Here is a 22,367-nt window from a genome sequence, read left to right as displayed (position 1 = left end):
AAACACTCATTACACTGTGGATATGATGCTCTAGAAGCCTCTAGCAGACCAGCAGTTTCAGAATCTGTCATTAGGAGACATGCATGGTTGAAGGAACAACCTATCCCTGATCATGTCAAGTCTAAACTAATTGATGTACCCCTGGACAAGGACCGCTTGTTGGAGTAAAAGCAGAAGAGGTGCTTAAAAAGATGGAAGATGAGGCAAATTCTATGCAAACAGTAAACGATTTCTTTCAGGTTCAACCTCCCAGGTTCAGCAGGAACCTTCTGTCTAAGCACTGGCCTTTCCCCTGCACCTAGCAGACAGGGCCAAGGTAAGCTCCACAAGGACAGACCATCCAGGCCCCTATCCCAGAGCCAGCAGAGAAGCAAACAGTGGACCACTTCTGCCCCAAAGGCAGGAAGTTCTAAGCCACCCTTCTGTGGCAAAAACTCCCAATGACCCCCCCCCCACCCCCACCCTACCTTCACTTACCAAAATCTAGAAGGAAGGCTCTCCTTCCACAAAGAAAATTGACTTTCTGTAACAAAGGACCAATGGGTCTTAAAAATCATTTTTCAGGGATTCAAATTCTTTCAGCGAACTCCCAATTTCAAGAGGGTACCCAGACTTACCTTCAAATCAGTGGGCAGAGGCATTGAAACCGGTCCAAACTCTCATATTGCAGAGGGCAGTAGAACCTGTCCCCTCAGATCAAACAGGCAAGGGCCTTTATTCCAGACTATTCCTTGTTCCCATAAAAGAGGGCACTTGGCACCCCATCCTGGATCTATCCATTCTGAACACCTCCCTGGTGGTCCCCAGATTCAAAATGCTAACTTTGCAGCAGCTGTGACAAAAAATGCATGGCTAGTGACCGTATACCTACAAGATGCCTACCTCCTCATCCCCATAAGGGAATCCTGCAGGAAATTCCTGCACTTCAGAGCAGGCTCACAACACTTTCAGTTCTCTGTGCTACCCTTTGGCTTATCTACTGCACCAAGAGTATTCACCAAATGCTTAGCCCCGGCCATAGCATTTTGCAGACAGAGAAATATACAGATTTACCTTTATCTGGATGACTGCCTCATTCAGGCAAAGTGCAAAGAAAAATAAAAAATATCCAGGCTGTAATCCAGAAAAAAGGGGCTAAATTCTTGGCTAGGCTTGCAAGGGCATCAGGGCCAATAGCCTAGTAACTTCCGATAATCCTATGATCATATAATATCAGAGAGCAATTGTTCTGGTCCTGAAGGCCTTCCAAAATGTGCTGAAGCAGGGCCCACTAAAATTGTTCACAAACAACACTATAGTTCTGTGGTATGTGAACAAGCACGGTGGAACAAAATCCTATTTGCTATGCAGACTAGCTCTCCAAGTGCGGGAGCTTGCCACAAAACTGGGATAGAGACAGTGTATATCCCTTCAGAGCAGAATACCTGGACAGACACCTTGACCAGGTCCATGTCACAGTCCCATGAATGGGATGCTCCACAGGGATGTGTTCCTGGACATAGTCCACAAATGGGTTACACCTCAGATAGATCTGTTTGCCTCCCCTATGAACAGACAACTTCCATCCTTTTGCACCAGGCTACCCAGTCCTATGTCAAGGGCATTGGACACCTTCTCAATCTCTTGGAAGAGGATGTTACTGTATGTATTCTCCCCTTCCTACTTCATCAGAAAGTTGTACTGAAAATCCAGCAGGACAAACCAAAAATCTTGTTGGTGACTCCCTTTTGCCAAGACAACATTGGTTCCCCCTCCTTCTCCATTTAGCCAGGGGCAATCACCACAAGTTACCACAAAGTTGACCTACTCACACAGGACAAGGGATCCCTAATCCATCCCCACCTACAATCTGTGAACTTTACCCTGTGGGTGAATTCTGATCCCTTACAGGCAATTGTACAATGAGGATATGCTCACAGTCCTGCAGGAGGCCAAGAAACATAACACTAGGAGAGCTTACATGTCTAAATGGAAAAGATTCTCTATATGGTGTCTACAAAGACAGTTGGACCCTTTCAGGGTGATGTCCCCTTGATATATCATACCTGAGTGAACTCTAGCAGACAGGGTTGACGTACTCCTCTGTTAAAGCCCATCTTGCTGCTGTTTCATCTTGTCTGCCGCTGGACCCCTCTTTGGCATCTCAGTTGCTTGCAAAGTTATTCCTAAAGGGAGTCATGAATTTCGGGTCCCCCAGAAAATCCATCCCACCACCATGGGATCAGAATTATGCTTTGGAGAAGCACATGGTGGCCCTCTTTGAACCAGCTTCTAAGGCTTCTCTAAAACACTGCACTTGGAAAATGATTCTGCTAGTAGCATTGACATCAGTTAGAAGAGTGTCAGAGTTACAGGCATTCATAGCTATTCCCCCTTTCCTCACCTTCCACAAGGACAGGGTAACCCTTAGGATCACCCTTCCTTCATGCCTGAGGCAGTCAATGAGTTATCCTTAAACCAAGCTATTCACCTTCCCACCTTCTTTGCCCATCCCCAGAATGACAGTGAGAGAGTCTTACATTCCCTTGATGTGCATAGGCAACTTAGGTTTTACTTTAACAAGACCAAGTCTATCAGAAAAACAGACCAGTTGTTTGTCTCCTTTCATCCCAGGGCTCTGGGGAAAGCAGTGACAAAGCAGACAATTTCTGCTTGGATTTCCAGGATAATTCCCTTTTGCTATGCATACCATGGGAAATCTGTAGGGTCTAAGATTAAAGCACACTCCACTATGGCTATGACTTTATCTGGAGTTTTCTTTAAAGGACTGTACACTGCCACTATTTTAGAGGCAGCTACATAGACCTCTGCCCACACCTTTGCCAAACATTATAAAGTGGATCACATTTCCAAAGCCGGGGCTGGATTTGCCAGGGAAATCCTTCATGGATTCATAGAAAATAGTTCCAAGCCTCCAACCTCTTCTTCCCTTTGAGCTTTGGCACTCACCCAAGGTTTTGAAATACTGCAACATTAGAATAGAAGGACATAGAATAGTTGTGTAAAATCTTAACATAACCATAGATGTCCCTTTCTTCCATGTTGCAGTATTCCTTCCCTCCCTCCTTCCCTCTTCTTCCACTAAACTGCCCCTTCTTGGATAGCACTGGACTTATACAGTTATCCTGGGACTGGGGTCTGCCTGGGGTGCTCAGTTGTGAGGTCTGATATGTGCAGGTGTCACTTTTGTGGCCCATGTTCCCTTAGCCAACATCAGACTCCCCACATACCCCACAGTGACTAGAAGCTTTTGTATACTGTTGGCCAAACATTTAGGTAGCAAGAGAGGAAAACCCAAGAGTTTGGAATACTGCAACGTAGAAGAGAAGGACATCTGTGGTTTTGGTAAGATTTTACACAACTATTCTTTACTGGATTATTTTAAAAAGTCTCTGTGAAGTAAAGAGGAAAAAACCCTCAGTTGTAAGTGTCTTTTGGGAGCAGTTTTCTCAAAAAGCTTCATACCAGCTAAAATGCACAGACACCAGCTATCACCGTTTGTGTTACCTTAATGGAAAATCTTGCTTGGTGAGACATTTGAAAATGTACATTATGATCTAATCCCTTACTGTAAGCAGTACGCTTACTATAAAATTCTTAGCTGTGGCTGTGGAAGTCTTTCTTAAGCCTGTGGTCATTGGGACTGTTGTTCTAGGAGTCCTGTCTCGTTTCACACCTCGCTGCTTCAGGACTTTGCTTTCTAAGCCCTAACCTTTAGGTCTGCCTCTGTTTTTCTGGCTCCCTAGAGGCTTGGTTTTCCTCCCAACAGTTATCACTACAGAAGGGCTCCAAAATCATATAACATGTTTTCACAGTATCAGTTGATCGGCGAGGTTGTCTTCTCGAGTGGAAGCTTATTACCTTCCTACTTTCACCCTTTATCTGAACAGCCATTCAGTCCTGGGGATGCAGTTAGAGCATTCTGTAAATAAAATGTGTATGTAACTTTATTTTATTGCTGTATGTTGTGTCGTTTTGATTCTTTCCTTAACAGGCTTGTTTGCCCAGTGGGAGGGGATTAAGCTGAGTGGTGCAGTAGCTGAGTGGACCCCTTCTGACACAATATGTGACATCAGGTTGAGTGCTAGAAGGCATGGGAACTAGAAAAATACAGAAATGTTCTAAGCTGGGGGATAGAAGAAGAATCCTAACAGTTATCCACTGTAAAAAAACTGATATAATGAATACATATATATTTCCTGGGAGCTTTCGTTCCACTTTTCGGTGTTGTGCTGTCCTCATTATTTTGATTCCTGCAGCAGTGATCTTTGGAATGAACAAACAGCAGATATACAAGTATACTTGCAGTAACAGTAAATGTTTTAATATAGGATCTTTGCTAAAGGGAAAGTTCCCACCCTCCTTCCACTGATGTATGCACTTTGGGTCTGTTGGTCTTTGATATAAACATTATTTTTCTTTGTAGTGTATTTTTCAAATACTATGTTTTTACATGTTTCTCTTATATAAAGGTCGCTTGTTTATAACATGGACTTTTAATTCTTGTTGCATTTCCAATTTAGGGTGTTTTACTTCCTTGGTTCTCTAGGCTTCTGCGAGATTACTGGGCCCTTATGGCCTTCCCCAGTAGCAGTTGCCAATATATTACTTCTGTTTGGCTCTCTCCTAGACTCCATAAATGTCTGGGGGGTTTACACTTTCTGTCATGGCTGAGCTATCATTAAGGGCCATAGCTTGATACTGCATTACCATAGTATCATCCCTAAACCTTTGAAAACGAAATGAGCTTCCCATACTTAGTGGTTAAATAAACCATTGTATTGTACATATTGCCCATCCCATGTTCTCTGAAGCTGTCATTTTAAATACCTTTTTAATCTTTACTCCATGCTGCCAGAAGGTCATTTTACACAGAGATAAAACTGATCACCACAGAATAGCTGTAGCTGCTAGTTAGTGCTCTGAAATATGGAATGAGTCGAGACATTTCTGTATAAAGTTAACTGCTAAAGTCATATTGGTTGTATATTAGGTCACAGTTGATTATAAGAAACTGAGAAACAACTTGTATACTGATTTAGTTTGTGGTGCCACTTTATCGTGTGGCCATCAAAAGCTTCATTCTCAGGATCAGTGAGCACTGGGGCTACCCAGCAGTATAATGTGCTGGTTTGCATATTTGTCCAACAGTTGTTTTATGACTTTCTTTAAAGCCAGTAGCATACATAATTTTATTGTACTTAAGATATAGCACGGATTCTGGCATGTAGCCCGCAGGACAATTCCCTGCGAGCTACATCGCCGAACCCAAATGGCTCCAGCGGCACTTTGCCGTAGTGCAATATGGCTGAAAAGCCTAGCCGCTGCAGCTGTAATCTATGTACGGGCAAAGGCAACCATACCGGATGTGTAACACATTCCTTATTTACATTCAAGGAATGCATTTATTGAAGTATTTATTTATTATGTTGTCAGACTGACAACAAAATAAATAAATAAGTAAATAAATGCATTCCTTGAATGTAAATAAGGAATGTGTTACACATCCGATTCGGTTGCCTTTGCCCGTACATAGATTACAGCTGCAGCGGCTAGGCTTTTTAGCCGTATTGCACTACGGCAAAGTGCCACTGCAGCCATTTGGGTTCGGCGATGTAGCTCGCAGGGAATTGTCCTGCGGGCTACACGCCAGAATCCATGTAGCACAGTAGCATAACAATAAGGATCTCTGCTTCATAGCTGTAGTGTCCAGCTTTCAGTTCTTGTCTTTGTGTAGTTATTTTATAGGTACTCCTACTTCATGACTACTGTCATCCTACTTCAAAAAAAAATATGCTAGTCAATAGCTTACTCTAAAGTATTTATATGTATATTTTTAGCCCTCGACAAAGCTGTTCTCCAGGTGTTATTTATTTATTTATTTATTTTAAACACTCTGATACCCATTTTAATAGCCAATGCTGTTAGCAGCCACCACATGGCTAATAAATACACTATTTATTTATTTTCGAACTGCAGACAATTCTGAGGCCCAGTGTAGTCAACTGTATTCCTTTAGCTAATCAGCATGTCATTCTTTTATAACATATTTAAATATAGATAAATATAGTCTGCTATACTAGAAGAGAATGTATGAAAGTAATAAGAGTTGCAACTGAAATACTCTTACTTGAAAAGAAAAGGAAACAAATACTCTTTGCAGATGAATGAAAGCTGCAGTTCTCATTCAATAAGATTGTTAAAGTTAGTGGGAATTTCAGTGGGAGTTGGAACCATTATATTAATAACCATACACAGTAAAGTTAACAGGCTGATAAATTCCAGAGGCATTTCTTATTAACTTTATTTTGAAAAAAAAGTGCTTATTTGTAGTCCTGCTGACCCTAACAGTGCCTTGCATTGTAATTGTAATATTTCAAGTAGTTTTATTTATTTTTTTGTTTACCGGAAAAACCTGACTGGCCAAAATACCTCTTTTTAGCAGAGACCCAATGAGAAAAGCTCAAAAAATTTAACAAAAATCGGTATTTTTAACCGTGATAAATCAAACAACATTCAAATTAGAAAGAAAAGACTGACAGCAAGCAATGGAAATATCACAATTATATTTTCAGGAATAATCATCTAACAATGAGTTCTTGTTTCTGTGTTTTTGAAGGACTTGTGCATCTTTTATGCAACTTTTACTGGAGATGGTGTTTAGTTAAGACCAAGCATTTAGGGGTTTTACCTTGTCCTAACACATCTGTTTGCATTTTGGTAGTTATTTTGCATTCTCTCTTACAACCTGTATGCAAAATCAGTTTGTGATGCCGTCATCTTTGTTTCTAGGCTATCTGCTAATGCAGAGGGAGAAGACGAGACATGGAAATTGTACTTCAAGCTGTATTGCTTCCTGGACACAGATAATGTACCTAAAGACAGTGTGGAATTTGCATTTATGTTTGAGCAGGTGAGAAGTCAAAATGGTCGCATCAATCAGCTAAGGTATTAAATGTTTGGGAGTATGCTAATGTAATATTTTTTAATGTATTTTTGTTTGTTAACCAGGTAAGTGGGCTCACCTTGAAATCCTTTCAGCATCATCACAAGTTGTAGGCAGATGTACAGTAAAAAGTGAAAAATACATGATTATACTACAGTAAAAAAAAAAGACAGAAACAAATGTAATAATATACTTTTTTTGTTTTTAACTGCACATGTTGACCATCAAGCTACAAGCCGTTGTCACACATTTGTCCTGCCTCCCCCCATAAGGCAACAGCAGAGCTGTGAAATAAATGTCATTCTGGCTGGCTGCAAGCACTTCCAAGGGCTAGATATGCAGTGTGGCAGTTTGAGGGCTTCTCACTTGCTTCCATGAAGGATACATCCCACATAGGCAAATGTCCTTTCCATCTTCAGTTACTTCTGAGGATCATAGATGGAATGCATGTTCTGGGACACACAGACCGACACACAGACACACAAACACACCCTCCTGGGGGGCGGATATGAGCAGGTGCGTAACTCTTCATTCCTGTCCCAGTTTAACTGGTAACTTCCTTGCCTAGGTCACTAATCAAGGCTGGATAGTCTTAAAGTTTTATGTCTGTGTGCTATGGAAGCATCAGTGACATACATTATACTTAAAAATAAAATGGACATCTCTAAGTAGATGTGAATGTGCAAAGATAACACATCATTTATGCTTCTAAAGTACTTAATATTGCAGCATCAGTGTTTTTTATACTAAAAATGTAATGAAAGTGTTAGAAGATTGAAAAGTAGTATTATTGTCGAGAAAGGTATAGTTGACGGAGGATAATAAGCAAAATGCATGAGGATATGTCCAGTGGTGTGTCTGTATGGATTACAAATACATTGGAGTGGAAGGTGGGAAAATAGGTTTGTTTTGAAGTGTGGGAGGCAGTATAACTTTTTGCAGGGAAACTGTTCCAGTAATCTGGCTTTGTCTTTGACAAGGGATGGTTATAAAGTGGCAGTGGCATCTTGGTCCTGTTATCTAAGTAAGCAAAATGTATGCTAAACAGTAAGTTTGAGGACAGCCATCCCATTTTAGTGGGCTATGTGTTGGTGTGCTAAGGATGAGGGTTGTTAGATCAAAAGGAGTTAGCTTTATAAAAGGCTGCACAGTAAATACCCTTACAAAATAGAGGATTAACTCAAACATTAGATCTGAAGTAGTTAACTTCATTTGATCAGCAATCTGTGGGTATCGGATCCGACCTGGATCCGAGCCGGCAGCTTTCCAAGCTAAAGATCCAAGATCTACGCTCCTCCCCCTTACCCATAATACCCTGCTACCTCCCTCCAGTCCTCAGATCTCATTTGCCGCGGCTTCTTGAAGCATAAGGGACGAGTTCTTGGCGTTTTAGGTGAGAGGAATTTGGGAGATTTTTTGCTAAAATTATAGCGCTTTTTGTGTGTGTGTGTGTGTGTGTGTGTGTGTGTGTGTGTGTGTGTGTGTGTGTGTGTGTGTTGTAGACCCTTAGTTAAGTTAAATCATTTTTTGGTTCTTTTTAGTGGTAAATTAGTGTTTTCCCTTCCCCTTACTGTGTGTGTTAGGGTGTGTGCTTGAGAGTTATGGCCGAGGGCCCTAAGGCCATTTTTTCAAAATGCGCTGAGTGTGGTCATAAGCTGTCCCCAGTAGATGGCCACACTCAGTGTGTTCTCTGCCTGGGGGTAGCCCACTTAACATCGGGCTGCCAGATTTGCACGGCCTTTAACCCCCGGGCTCTGAGGGACAGGAGGAACAAGCTAATCCTGGCGGGACTCTTGCCCGTGGATTCTTCTTCCTCCTCTCCCTCAGTGGCGCCAGTCGCGGCTGCGACTGTCCAGCCTTCAGCTCCCCCTTCCCTGGCTGGGACTCAACCTCCCGCTGTTTCCCAGGGAGAGGGAGACTCTTCTATGAAAGAGAAGAGGCATAAAGAGAGGGAAAAAGAGAGAGATAGGCACAAGAGTCACAAGCGGCGGGCCGAATCAGCCCCTTCGGCCCCGCCGGCTAAACTGATTTGTTCCCCCGTGAGGGTTTCCAGGTCTTCCCCCTCTTGGCTCCGTTCCCCACGCTTCTCTCCGGAGCCGGAGGTGGAGTCCTGGTCACCTTCGAGGTCGTCTAGGTGGCCTTCCCGGCCTGCCTCGGCGACTTCTTCTAGGTCTACCAGGAGTCTTTCCGATGCAGATATGGACCAGATGATGCCTCGATTCCTGCAGGCCCAGATGCAGATGGGAGAGCTCCTGCCCCCCTCACCGGGGGGGGAGCTTGGCCCCTTTACTTGCACCCATCGCTCCTTCTCTGATCCACTATCTAGTTTCGGAGCTGTCGGATCCGAGTTGTCTCGGAGCCAGGGAGTCGACGCTGACAGTAGTTGCTACTTCGACGCCGGCCTTACCCTCCAGTTTATCAGGTCATCTTTTGGACCCGAGCTCTCGGGGCCGAGAGCCAAGCTTCGGATCTGCAGGGGTGAGTGTGTCTTCAGCTCCGCTGCTGTCAGAGCACACTTCCCTTTTGGGTCCGATTGCGTCGGCCCCAGTGCCGGTCCTCACATCAGAGTTGAGGGGACTACTCCCGGAGCCCGGGGAGAGTGGTTCACCTTCGGCTTTCAACGTGGTGGAGAGGGTGCTGTAGAGGAGTTTGAAGTCCCCGGTCCGTGCTACGGATCCACCCTTCATTCCCTCACATATGGGCCTGTCTTCCATCGTCTGGCCCCAGGGACAGCTTGCGTCTGCACCCCAGTTAGTTCCCGTAGAGGAACATGACCCCGTTGGTGAGCCCTCCTCGGACAGTCCTGCCGAGGAGGTCCCTCACAAACGAAAGTGTAAGAGGAGGCACTTGGACTCCCCTGAGTCCCTCACGGAGGACACGGACTTAGAGGAAGGGGAAGGTTCCCCCAGGTCACCCCCAGAGGACGTCTCCTTTGGAGACATTGTGGAGATGCTGCGCATTAGAGGGGGGGGGTGGTCAGCCCAAAAACCTTCCTTGGATGAGTCTGTTTCTGGAGGCGTTTGACACAGGCCCGTCTACCTCATGAGTGTCCCCCCCCCAGCCGACCTCCTGGTAGACCTGATTACTGCCAGGGCTTGGAAGGAGCTGGAAACTGTGGAGCCAATCCCTAGGAGACCGGATAAAATCCTTAGTCCCCCCTCAGACAAGCTGGAGTGGAGTAAAGGTTCCCCAGTAGATACCATGGTGGTGGCGGCCACCACCAAGAAGGAACTGGCACAAGAAAGTTCCTCGGTCCATCCTCCTGATAAGGAGTCTCGGACGATGGACCGCATTGGAAATCGGATGTTTGCTTCAGCCACCTTTTCCATAAGGACGCTGAATTATTTGACACACGTCATTAGGCTTCAGCGGGATTTGATAAGAGTATGCTGGGTCTCCCCCAGAGTCCATGGCGGCCGAGGACAAACGAACCTTCTCGGCTCGCATGGCCACTCTAAAGTTGATATCTAACACTTCTATGCGGCTTCTCTCCCATGCCACAGAGGGGGTGGCTAGAGCCAGTGGAGCAGGGGTCACCTTGCAGCGCCACGCCTGGCTCCGTCTTTGCAACTTTGCGGAAACCTTCAAGGCGTCCTTCGTGAGCGCTCCCTTTGACGGTTCTATGCTATTCGGCAAAACCATCTGTGACATGCTACTCCAGAGCGAAAGAGATGGGAAGATGCTGTCTGCCATTGGAATCTGCTAATCAGCTCCTCAAAGGTCCTTCTCAAGGAACCAGAGAGGACAAAAGAAGATGTGGTTCCAGAAGTCTCAGCAGTCCCGTCCCACTCCTGACCCTTCGTTCTTCAGAGGCAGGGGAGGACAAGGTGGACACCGGCCCAGAGGCAGAGGGGGGCCGAAGAATTTAGGGTCGAGAGTACCCTTCTCAGACTGACCCGTGCAGCAGCCCTGAGGGGTTGCCCGACTGCCCCTCTCTGGAGGCAGTCGGGGGGCGTTTTTTGGAGCATCTAGCAAGTTGGGCGTCCATTACTACAGATCGCTGGGTGCTCCGAATAATATCCAGAGGTTACTCTATCCCCTTCATGAATCTTCCCCCACTAGGGAAACACCTCCCCAGTGTCCCACCCAATCAGAGGGAGGCTGCAGCTTCAGAAATAAAAAATTACTAGAAAAAAGGGCCATCCAGCACGTCCCCCCAGAGCAGTCTGGGTTGGGCAATTACTCCAGGTTCTTTTTGGTACCAAAAAAGACGGGGGACTTAAGGCCAATTCTCGACCTGTCAACTTTGAACCTGTTCAGTGCCAAAGAGACATTCCGGATGGTTGCTCTACAATCTATTCTCCCCCTTCTGCAGGAGAATGACTGGATGTGCTCCATAGACCTCAAGGATGCGTACTACCACATTCTCATGGACAGGCGATCTAGGAGGTTTCTCCGCTTTCGGCTGGGGACCAGTCATTATCAGTTCAGGGTCCTCCTGTTCACCCTCACCACAGCCCCCAGGGTGTTCACCAAGGTCATGGCAGTTGTGGTGGCCCACCTGAGACTTCAGGGAATTCAGGTCTTTCCGTACCTGGACGACTGGCTCCTCACCGCCCCCACCAGGCATCTACTCTGTTCTGCCAGGGATTATTCATTACTGTTGGCCCATCACTTAGGCATCACCATAAATTTCAGGAAGTCGTCTCTTCATCCTGTTCAGGTTCTGGATTTCATAGGGGCCAGGATAGACACACTTCAGTCTAGGGCCTTTCTGACAGTGGACAGGCTATGCACCTTGCCACTTCATGTGATAGCGCTTCTGCAGTCCCCAGCCCCACCTGCAGAATTAGTCCTGAGAGCCCTAGGATCCATGGCAGCGGCCATCAGCCTTTCACCTCTTGCCTGTCTGCACATGAGAGTCCTTCAATGGACCCCTCAGGTCCAATGGTCCCTCCTCCTACATCCATTGGATTCACTGATTCCCCTAAGCAGGGTTTGCAGGGACTCCCTCCTTTGGTGGCGTCATTCCCGAGAGCTTCGGGAAGGGAGACTGTTCGTGATGCCTCAACCCCAAGCCACGGTGACCACGGATGCTTCTCGCCTTGGGTGGGGGGTCATTGCATGGGCAGAGCTGTCCAAGGCGCATGGACCCCTATAGAGACCGTTCTGCATATCAATGTTCTGGAGATGAGGGTGGTGCTTTTAGTATGGCAAGCCCTTCAGGACCTTCTTCCTCCAGGTACTATTGCAATTCAGACAGCCAACATGGCGGTGGTCTGGTACATCAACAAACAGGGAGGAACCAGGTCTTACCCTCTTTGTCGAGAGGCCATGAGAGTTTGGGAATGGGCGATTTCCACCAACCATTTTCTGATAGCAACGCACATTCCGGGTCGGTCCAACATTCTAGCAGACAAGCTGAGTCGTTCTACCCTCACACCTTACGAGTGGTCTCTGACCCCTTAGTAGTGAAACAGATCTTCCTCAGATGGGGTCAGCCTTGCTGCAATCTCTTCGCGTCTCCTTCAAATGCAAAGTGCAGCAAATTTTTTGCTCTAATTCCCTCACAGGGGGAGAGTCCCAGAGACGCTCTAGTTCATGCTTGGCCACCCGGTCTTCTTTATGCTTATCCTCCTCTCCCGCTAATGACAAAATTTCTGCAGAAAGCTTGTCGGTTGGGGAGCAAAATAATCCTCATAGCCTCATTCTGGCCTCGTCAGATCTGGTTCCTGTATCTGCAGTCTCACATCATAGCTCCTCCTTGGGTCTTAGATCCCATTCTGGATCTGATTTCTCATCCTTCGGGACTGCAATCTCTGAATCTGGATGATCTCAAGCTCCCGGCTTGGTTGATCCAGTTCCACTAGTAGCTAGGACTCCCGGTATCTCATCTTCCATAAAATCTATCCTGGTAGCGGCACATAAGCCCGCTACCAGGAAGATCTACAAGAGTAAATGAAAGCGTTTTTCATCTGGAACAAACATAGGGATTTGGACCCTTTTACGGCTCCCATCCCAGCAGTTCTTGAATTTCTGTCCCACATTTTTCATCACGGGGCCAGTTTTTCTACTGTGAAGGTTCAGATGGCGGCCATTTCTCATTTCCACATCAGGGACATCCTTGGACCATTGGCTTCCTCTAAGATATGCAAGACCTTCTTGAAAGGCACCTTTCTGTTAAGACCTCCAGTCAAGAATGTGGTTCCTCCATGGGACTTAACTTTAGTTCTTCAGGTTCTAACTGGCCCACCTTTTGAACCTGCAGCTTCTGTTGACTTAAAATTCTTATCTTGGAAAACTGCCTTCGTGATTGCAATTACTTCAGCTAGAAGGGTATCTGAACTTCAAGCCCTTTGTACAAAACCCCCGTATCTGGTCTTCCATAAGGACAGAGTATCTGTCAGGACTAATCCTTCATTCTTGTCTAAAGTGGCCTCCGAGGCCAATATCAATCAAGCCATCAATTTGCCTGTTTTCTTCCCCACCTTTCAAAACAAAGGGGAATACAGACTGCACTTGTTAGATGTGCATAGACAATTGTGATTTTATTTGCACAGGACAGCTGCTTCTCACAAATCGGAGCAACTTTTCGTTTCCTTCGCTAAGCCGTGCTTAGGCAAGCCAGTTACGAAAGTTACCTTAGCTAGATGGATATCCCACTGCATCTTACATGTGTATAAAGCTTCCGGTCGGCCAGAACCCTTAGGGGTTCATGCTCACTCTACCCGTTCTATGGCTGCCTCTGCAGCATTTTGGTCAAGAGTTCCCTTAGATGACATCTGTTCAGCAGCTACTTGGGCCTCTTCTCATACCTTCATTTCATACTACAAGCTGGATCTGATATCCAGAGGGAGGGCAGCTTTTGGCTCCGCAGTGCTCTGGAATATTCTTCCTTGAGGACCGCCCAGGTTTTTTGGTAGCTGGGGACTCTGCCCCACAGGTTGCTGATCAAATGAAGTTAACTACTTCAGATAAAGAAGTTATGTACTCACCATAACGTTCCATCTGAGTAGGTAACTTCATTCGTCAGCAACCAACCCCCCTCCTTCCCCCTAACCTGTTTCGTGGTCATAGTCATGACGGAATGTCTTCCTTCTGTTAGGCATCAGGTTAGAGTTTCTCTTTTCAAGTATGGTTTGGCTGTTTGTTGCTTGATAAATTGGCAAACTCTATCTGAGGACTGGAGGGAGGTAGCAGGGTGTTGTGGGTAAGGGGGAGGAGCTGAGAGCTCAGATCTTTAGCTTGGAAAGCTGCCAGCTCGGATCCAGGTTGAATCTGATACCCACAGGTTGCTGACAAATGAAGTTACCTACTCAGATGGAATGTTATGGTGAGTACATAACTTCTTTTTTAATACCTACCTATACTCTACCCCCAACAAGTTTGCACACTGGGGCAAGCAGGATCTTACTTCAAAGGATTCTCTGCAGTGATTCCTTGAGCCCTTCTTATGTGTTTTTCTTCTTTAAGTGTCAGAGTTCTACTTTTGGGGCATACGCATGGCTCCTATGGACACCAGTATTTCAGCATACACACTGGCTGAACTAAATCTCCAGAGAAGACTGAGGATCCCACAGGATGTACTGTCTCAAGGGGAAGGGGGTCAAGTGAATATGTTACACACACAATGGTGAAGATTAGCTTTCAGATATCCATTACACACAAAACCCATGGACACTGTGAGCATGTACAGGGGATAAGGTCTAAACCTTAAAATCCCAATTCCTAGCACAGTGATGATGGCTCCTACTCCTGGCTCATTCATTCTTCACCCCAGATGGACAAGTGGACTGTACTGATTTCACCCTGGGGGAACAAGCAAGTTTATGGAGTGTCCAGGAAGAACAGGGATTGATCATCTCTGGTGGGAACTGGCAAGAAACAAAGAAAATGTTTTTTGTACGTACCATATAATTTGCATGCACAGTGTAACAATTCTATGGGCCTGTAATATGGCCAAGATCTCAAAAGATTGTAAAAATATTGCTTTAATATATTTGCATATTGGACCACTATTTATCAAGTATTTATCATTAGCTGAAGTAGCTCAAAATGACCAGTCAACATAAGGCTTGTCCCCTGAGTATTCTCCCCCAACTGGGGTCTTCTATTGTCCTAGTTAAAAGTCTGTATTCAGTACACATAGTTTTAATTTTCGCAAGCTACTATACCAGTCCTATTAAATGTGCCATTGTGTTTCATCATCATGTCCCAAGTACTCTACATTCTTAGAATCTTTGCAGTAGAAACATGTTAGTATACCAGGATGTATGCTCTCCACTCCAAAACAGCAGTGATGCAAATGTAATGAATGCAATGTAAATGTCTAAGTCTAAAATAACATTGAAGACAATCTTGTTTGCTGAAATATGGGTTGTCTGGCCAGTGTGATGCAGTGAATCATAGTACACTGGCTGCATGCTAAAAAAAATGAAAACAATTTCTAAAATTGATGTCCTTCATTGATATATGTTTGGTTGGGTTTTACTTTTGATCAGCCACTGTTGAGCATTTTTTTCCTATGGAAAATCCCATTCTCTGGGCTGTGCCTGCTTGATTACTGTGTCACACTCTACAGGATCTCCCAGCTCTAGAGGGTGTCAGTTCTTTTTTGCACCTCAATAGTTCTAATCACTGTCCTTGCTTTTTTGAAAAATTTCTTCCTTTTGCTTGCCTTACTGTAGGTCAGCAAAACATCCATTTGAATGCTGACATCAAGCACTACCAAAACTGCCAGAAATTCAGCCATGTCACATGTTGCCATAGGAGATGCTTTTGGTCTGTTTCGTGACCAAAACAATATATTGCTTCTGGTTCATTTTCTTGCCATATAATCAGCACATGAGTGAAATAAAACAAGAAAAGAAATTTACAATGCAAAATGTTAACACGTGTAATATAAAAGAGTAAAGAAACCTCAAACATTTTATGCATTTAGAAAAGATGAAAAAAATGATAAGGATAAAAAATAAAAATGGACATAAAATCTACACCCTACACACTCATGTACTAACCTACCCTCTGCTACAGTAAGGCTCTAGGAAGGATAAAGGAAAAAATAAGCAACTACTTTAGTATAATCAGAATGATATTTCATAGCTGCTGATGTAGCCATGCTCATGTGACCCTTGGTAAGATGATGCAGCGCTCGGAATCCATGTCTCTTGACATCCTGTGCACATCAGTTCAGGTCATGCTCAAACTTTTGCCTGGAATTAACGGGGTGAATGAGGTCAGCGCCCCCTCAGAAGCCTCAGAAACCATTGGTTCTGAGATTAACAAGGAAATTAGTCCTCTGTTTTTTTTTTTTAACAGCTTTATTAGCATCACATGTTACATAGTGACATGAGTACACCTTCAATTATAAAAGAAAAAAAAAATAATTAGCAGATTTCTTTTTGTGTATTATACAAATATGATTTCAGCCTTAACTGGTGGCACAGTGGTGCAGCAGTTAACATTGTCACCTCACAGCAAGAGGTTCTCTGGTTCGATTCTCAGCTGGAGGGCCTTCTCTGAGGAGTCTGCATGTCCTCCCTGTGCTCGTATGGGTTTCCCCCAGCTGCTCTGATTTCCTCCCACATTGAAGAGACCTGTCTGGAGTGTTTCTCCCTGGGCCTCCTCTGAAAATAGGCTGTGTCCTAGTCAGACATTCCCAGTCAACAAATGTCAAATAAATAAAAAAAAAAACTGTTATTCAGTTTAACACTGCATGGATTGCTTGATTTCTGTCTTCCTAGAAATAACACTCCTGCTCCTGAACATTATTCTGTATGTATCCTCAAAGATCCCATTTATTTTTATGTAGTCTGTTCCTTCTTTTTTCCAACGATCCTATCTTTAATTATTTTATCTTCTTTACAGCATTCAAGTAACTCTGTTACAGTTAGTTTTGTTTTTGATCTCCATTTTCTATTAATTGCTTTTTTTTGGCAACCAGCAGCAGTACACTTAGTAGGGCCATACCATATCTAAGCAATTCAGCTTCTGTATCCCAACTTAAAAAAAAAACAACATTTTCTTAGTTAAAATCATTTTCTGCCCCAACATTTCTGCAATTATCCTGTAGGAAATTTCTAAAGTTTGTCAAATCACTGCATTCCCCAAAAACCTTGTTCCCAGTTGCCCCTGTTTTTCCTATAGCACCTCCAACAATTGCTAAATTCCTAAAGTCTACTTGGAATATAAAATAACTATGCAAACACTTCCATGCAAAAATCTTAAACCTTCTAGATTCTGTTGCATACTTGGGACCCATAAAATGTCCTCCCATTTTTAATTTGTATACTTCCTTTCCATTTCATTTTCCAGTCTTTTCTGACCTCTTCAGGGGAGGGAATGCATGTGAATAATAAACATTGTTACAGAAGATACTAGCAACACTGAAATCATTATCAGCCCCCTTTTTCCATTTTTTTTTCTACATGGGGTTGGGGTATCATGTCAGTTGTCGCCATCTCTCTCGATTCAGTGCCACACTCCTGCCTTCTTCAACACCCATGCCTGACTTTCACAGATCTTCTTTCACACAGTCCATCTGCCTCTATGTTGGATGTCTTTGCTTCCTCTTGCCTTCTTCCTGTCTGTCCCAAATCTTCTTCACCAGATTGTCTTCTGCTTTTCTGCACGTGTCCAAACCAACCTAATCTGTCCTCTTTGATCTTTTCTGCAACAGGAGCTAGTTTGGGCTTCTGCTCTTATGTCCTCATTTCTTCATCTGTCCCACAGTGTGAATCCTACCACCCTTCTCAGGCACTTCATTTCCATCACCTCTAGCTTCTTAAACTGTTCTGCCTTTACTACCAGGTTTCTGTACCAGACAGTAGTACTGGTCGCACCACTATCTTGTATACCTTATTTTTCAGCTTCTTTGTCATTGTTTTGTCATAGACTACACCTGACACTCTATGCCAGTTGGCTCAGTTCCACTGATTCTAGCTCTGACCTCTTCATTCAGACTTCCCTTTCCTCAACCACCCCTCCCAGATACTTGAAGCTGTTTACCTGTTCTACTCTGTTCCCTTTTATTTCTATTCTCACCTTCTTCTGATTTCCCCAGTTTGCTGCCATTACCACTGTCTTATCTCTGCTTAGTTTCATCCCATGTGGCTTCAGTGCCTTCAGTTTTGCTTTCCATTCTCCTATAATTGCTGAAATTGTAGCTCAGAGTCTGCCTGTAATGCCACATCATCTGCATATAGCAGCTTTGTTGATCTGTCCCCTCCGCCTGCTTGCTAATGTAGTCCATCACCAGCATGAACAGCAGTGGGCACAGAGCTGAACCCTGGTGTACACCCACTCCCACTGGGAACCCCTCTGTGAGGCCAAACACTGTTCGTACTTGAGTCATTGGGTCCTTGTACATAACCTGCACTAATTCTACCAATGGACTTCAAACCACCGCAGTACTGCCTAGATCAGCTTTCTTGGGACCTTGTCATATGCTTTCTCCGTGTTTAGGAATGCCCACTTGGACTCTCTCCTTATCTCTAGGTTCTTCTGAAGTATTTGCTTTACTGCATACATTGGGTCAGTTGTGCTGCATTCTGATCTGAATCCAAACTGCTTATCTCCAATCTTACATTCTCCTACTCTGCATATCCATTTGTCAGTCACCCTCTCCAGAACTTTCATGCAGTGTGATAGGAGTTTGGTGCATCTGTACTGCCCACATCTGTGGATGTTCCCTTTGTACTTGTACACTGGCATGAGTATGCTTATTCGCCAGTCATCTGGGATATGCCTTTCTCTTCACACTGCTAATAGTACCTTCATAAGCCATTTCTCCCCCATCTCACCCAGCAACTTTTTCTTTTCTGCTGTGACCTCATCTGAGCCTGTTGCTTTCCCTGACTTCATTTTCCTTGGTGCAGTTCTTACTTTTCTAGGGTGGGCTCCTCTTCTTCTCTCATTGTAGGCTGTTTCTGGGTCAGTACAGTTTCTGTTGGGGTTTTCTTCATTCAGAAGCTGCTGGAAATGCTCCTTCATTTTGCTTTGATGTCCTGTGGACTGGTGAGCAAGTTGTTGCTGACATCCCTTATGAAGGGTGTCTGACTTATCTTCTTTATCTTTCTGTCTTTGCCTTTAACCTGATATAGTTTCTTTGTGCCACTTACTGAGTCACTTTCTAGAAGTTGGTAGAGTGCCTCTTATGCCCTATTCTTTGCCACTGCAACTTCTTTCTTAACTTCTTTGTTAGCCAACCAGTAGTCCTGCCTAGCCTGGTCAGTCTTTTCTATCTCTCATTTCTTCCTGCACTCCTTCTTTCTTTTGATGACCTCCTGGACTTCTGCATTCCACCACCAGCTTTCCTTATTTCCATACCTGGCTCGGCTACATATCTTTTCTGTAGTCCTAACAAGTAATGTTTTTAGGCACTGCTATTCTTGTTCAACTCCACCTGTTTCCTCCTCTTGGGGTGCTAGAGCGCTGAGTAATTCCTTGAACTGTTGTACTTTCTCTCCAGTCAACTTCTAGGTCTTCAGCCTGGTCTCTGTTGACCTTAAATCTCTGACCACAGTGGCAACTAGTGGTTTATGCTGTGGGCCGACTGTTTCATTGGGGATGACTTTGCAATCATGGATTCTACCCCAGTGCCTTTTTCTTTACTAGGAGGAAGTCTACCTGAGTTGCATGTTGGCTACTCTTCTATGGGATCATGTGACTGTCTCTCTTTCTGAACCATATGGTGGCTACTATCAAGCTATTTGCCAGACAGAAATCTAGAATGTCTTCTCCTTCTTTATTCCTGTTGCCCCACCCATGTGGACCCAGGCAGTCCTCATATCCTGTTCTACATTCAAGTCACCCATTATCAACACGTTGTCCTGCTTTGTCTAGTAGATCCTGCAACTGCTGTCTGAATGCACTATTTTCCTCACTATCACAACCCTGCTGTGGGGCATAGGCTGAGATTATGAATACTGCCCTATCATTACACTGGAGTCTGATTGCCATGAGTCGGTAATTCATTCTGATGATGTCCCTCACTGCCTTCTAAAGCCTCTCACTCTCACCACAATTCCTACACCATTTCAGGTTGGTTGGTTTTATGACCAGCTTTCTATCAACAGAGGTGTCTCAGGTAACCCAGGCTGGGCAAGTAGACACCGGCTGGCCAGTAGCTTATTGGCCCAGGGCTTCTCCCACTGTTAGCCACAGGGAGAATGTGCAGACTCCAAACAGGCATTGTTTGGAGGTCAGGATCAAACCTTGTACCTTGTACATGGGAGGCGAAGACCTTAACCGTTATGCCATCTGGTCTCTAGCAATACTGAAACTCAGCCTAAAATAACAATGTGTTGAAAATGCTGTAATGAGTGCTGTAGCATGTGAGGCATTTAGCTAAAAAGATTGTGTAGAATATGACAAATGAGAAGAGAGGCCCCGTGTAGTTGTGTACTGCTCTGGAGTATACTGCTCAGTTGTCCAACACTTTGCAGAATGTCCAGACTTTTGTCTCATATTTTTTGGTCTGTTTCTCAAATGTATGTGTTTTTCTCCTAGCATATTATTGAGGACTAGTCACTAGATAGTGGCATGCATTTGAATGTTGGACTTCGTATCCTTCAGAAAATGCATGCTAATGCAAAACATGTTATTTTATTAACTTTCTAAGTTTATAAGAGCAATATTTAAAATCTGCCCTGATTTTGGGGTTTTGTTGCCCTATTATTTTTGTTTTTCCCCAGAGTTCTTGCAATAAGAAATTAGTATGTATGCTCTGGAAATGCTAGTCATCAATAGGATATAGAAAAAAATGAAGATGGTCTGGGTGTTGTGCAGCTAAAATAATGTGGTGTCTAAGTGAGTTTAATATGTATGCCTATGAAAAGAACAGGGAAATTGATATTACAGATGCATTTGGGTACTGTAATAAGAACTGCTGTGGTCCAAGTAGGACACATGCAAGACAAAGGAACATATTTCGAAGCTCAAGTATTGAAGGAGAGTTTCATGTGCTATGTGAAAAAAAAAAAAAAAAACACCAATTGGACCTAAGTATGATTTTAAAGGGTTTAACATTTGCTTTAAATTCTGAAGTGTCTGAATACATATAAAAGTTCATTATAAAACAAATCTATTGTTGTTTGTTTACCTTTAGGCTCATGAAGCTGTTATCAGAGGCCATTACCCTGCTCCAGAAGAGACACTTCAGTTTCTTGCTGCTTTGCGACTCCAGTACCTTCAAGGAGACTTCTCTTTACATACCACTACACCTGAAATGGAGGAGGTTTACCCAATGCAGAGGCTGAAGTCACGGATTGCACAGACCACAAAGACTTCTACTCCATCATCTGAAAGAATTGAAAGGAAGCGTTCTGGCTTCCTAGATGGAACACTGAGGCGGAGCTTCAGGAGTGGCTCCATCAGTAAGCAGAAGATGGAAGAGGAGCAGATGTTGGAGATGTGGACAAAAGAAGAAATAACCTCTACCAAAGCCAGCATTCATGACAAGTGGAAGAAGCTTCAGGGTGTGAGTCAGGAGCAAGCTATGGTCAAATATATGTCTATCATTAAAGAGTGGCCTGGGTATGGCTCAACCTTATTCGATGTGGAGGTAAGAGACTACAAGATATTTCATAACCACTTTTACTAACATTAATAGACAGCATTCTTTTTAAAATACTACTTAACTCAATTATGTACTTTTCTGGGCAAGTATAAAACAGATTGAAGCAAAGGAGAGCATTACAATATCAGTGTTAATAATTATTGTACATTAGTTGCCACAAGATATGATTATGTTCACCCTTAGTTTCCTGACATCCATATGCTAATATTTAAAACAAAGTACGTAAAAACTCAAAGAAATCCATGCTCCCATCTGGCTTTTCTTTCTGTTGCCATACATTCTAGTGAAGTCAGACTTCAGCCTATAGAGCACATTGAGAGAAAGTTTTTTAGTTTTATCATCTCTGATGGCTTTATTGCAAGCAGAATGTTTTTTTTTTCTTTCTTTGTTGTTAAACAGTATGTGGGGCTCATTCAAGTTTGGGATTCTAGGTATGTAGCAAAGCACTTTAACTAGTGCACTTTGTCTCTTCCACAGATTATGCGGAAACTAAGTGCACTTTGTCTGTCTCTTCCACAGATTATGCGGATAGTTGAATTGCATTCCTTTGTCATGAAACAAGTAGGCAATCTTGTATTACACTGAATGCCACATTACACTTCTCTACTAAAGTTTTCCCAATCTGTCCCATTTGTATACTGAAGTTGAAATTTGCAAAAAAAAAACATTGTTCTAACATTTTACAGAATCCAAAGTCTAGTCATTTTGTCTATAAAAATATTAGCACTTTCTTTTTGTGTCTATTTGCTAATCTTTTGCAAATTTTGTTGTGTGTGCATGGTCTCAAAAGTTACTGTAAGAGCATCATTTGCTGGTTTTTCATTATATAATCAGTATATAATCTCTTACCTAAATACCACTGCAGTCTAGTTGACACTGAATGGGAAAAAAGGTGTCACTTTT

The 22,367-nt window shown here is 43.8% G+C and overlaps 1 protein-coding gene across 2 annotated transcripts in view; it reads left to right on the top strand.

Moving 5' to 3' along the window:
- Positions 1–22,367, top strand: part of MYO10 (myosin X) — a 566,410-nt gene that overhangs the window by 537,713 nt on the left and 6,330 nt on the right. For both annotated transcript variants that reach the window (XM_044065222.1, XM_044065223.1), the window contains 2 exons: positions 6,793–6,913; positions 20,994–21,449. In XM_044065222.1, the coding sequence (XP_043921157.1) occupies positions 6,793–6,913; positions 20,994–21,449 (577 nt within the window). The remainder of the gene's footprint in view (positions 1–6,792; positions 6,914–20,993; positions 21,450–22,367) is intronic.

Source organism: Protopterus annectens, chromosome 3.part0, assembly GCF_019279795.1.
Source record: "Protopterus annectens isolate FY-2018-M chromosome 3.part0, PAN1.0, whole genome shotgun sequence".
Lineage (NCBI taxonomy): Eukaryota > Metazoa > Chordata > Ceratodontiformes > Protopteridae > Protopterus > Protopterus annectens.
Note: the sequence above shows the minus strand (reverse complement) of the source record. Positions and strands in the feature narration are given on the sequence as shown.